This window comes from Myotis davidii, unplaced genomic scaffold (assembly GCF_000327345.1).
Source record: "Myotis davidii unplaced genomic scaffold, ASM32734v1 scaffold428, whole genome shotgun sequence".
NCBI lineage: Eukaryota > Metazoa > Chordata > Mammalia > Chiroptera > Vespertilionidae > Myotis > Myotis davidii.
This window is the reverse complement of record NW_006299834.1, coordinates 463,519-464,513: the sequence shown is the minus strand read 5'-3', so window position 1 is coordinate 464,513 and position 995 is coordinate 463,519. Positions and strand designations below refer to the sequence as shown.

The 995-nt window shown below is 69.0% G+C and overlaps 1 protein-coding gene across 1 annotated transcript in view; it reads left to right on the top strand.

The window, feature by feature from the left end:
• Positions 1–6: 6 nt before the first annotated feature.
• The window catches only part of SAMM50 (SAMM50 sorting and assembly machinery component), a 22,427-nt gene continuing 21,438 nt past the window's right edge, over positions 7–995 (top strand). Inside the window, exon 1 of the mRNA XM_006775937.2 lies at positions 7–142. Coding sequence (XP_006776000.1) covers positions 122–142 — 21 coding nt within the window. The 5' untranslated portion in view covers positions 7–121. The remainder of the gene's footprint in view (positions 143–995) is intronic.

The window sequence follows — 995 nt, the reverse complement described above, 5'->3', positions numbered from 1 at the left end:
CAGGGCTTGTGGGTGGTGCGCGGCCCACTAGCTCCGCCGCCGCGGAGGCGCCCTCTGCCGTCACCCGTGAGCCTGGGCTGGACCCTGGCAGCTCTGTGAGGCGGCGGTCGGAGAGGGAGCCATGGGGACGGTGCACGCCCGGGTAAGAGGCCCAGCGGGCTGTGTGACCTCTGGGTGGGCGCCGTGGGGACGCGCGCTCGCGGCGGCGCCCGGGGGGCGGTCCCCTGGCGAGGGGACTCGGAGGGCAGCGCTCCCCGAGGCCGCCGTGGAACGAACGGGCTCTCCGCTTGCAGCGCCCCGCGGCCCTGTGCCCGAGGCCGCCGCGATGCCGCCCGTGGATCCCGCAGACCTCGGAGCAGGAGGCCGAGGCGCAGAGGAGGGGCGAGACTTGCCCAAGGTCACTGAGCGGGGCCGCGGGGCCGGAAGGAGCAGCCGGGTTCCTGCGCCGTCCCGGACCCGAGCGATATGCTCTTCTCTCCACGGCTTCCCTACCGTCGGCCGCTGCCAGCGTCTCCTCCCCGGTCACTCTCCGGCCTCCCGATCTGTAGCCTCCGGGAGCACCCGGTGTCCTCTTTCCCCGGCCCAGACCCCGCCGGAAGCCCCCTTTTTACCTCTCAGTGCGCCAGCCCCGCCTTGTAAAGAGGAGGCAGCAATGGTGCACGTTCCCGGGCTGTGGCGAGAATCAGCGGCACGTGCATGTTGAGTTCTGGCTCGGGCGAACGGACCGCTTGCCCAGCTGCTGCCCTTGACCCTTTAACCGAGGGCCGGAAATACAAGTTTTGGCCAAGGCCACACGGTTAGAGCCTCGGGACGTCCCCAAACGCAGGTCTCCGGGTCCCAGCCCTTCATGCAACTTTCCTACCACAACGCGGGTGGCTTCAATGACAGCTCGGAAGTTCTCAGCTTCCCCGTTGTCTTCCCCCAAAGAAGGGAGCGCAGGGGTCCTGGCCTCCGGACTAGGACCCCGCAGACCTTTCGTTCAAGTAAGAAACCCT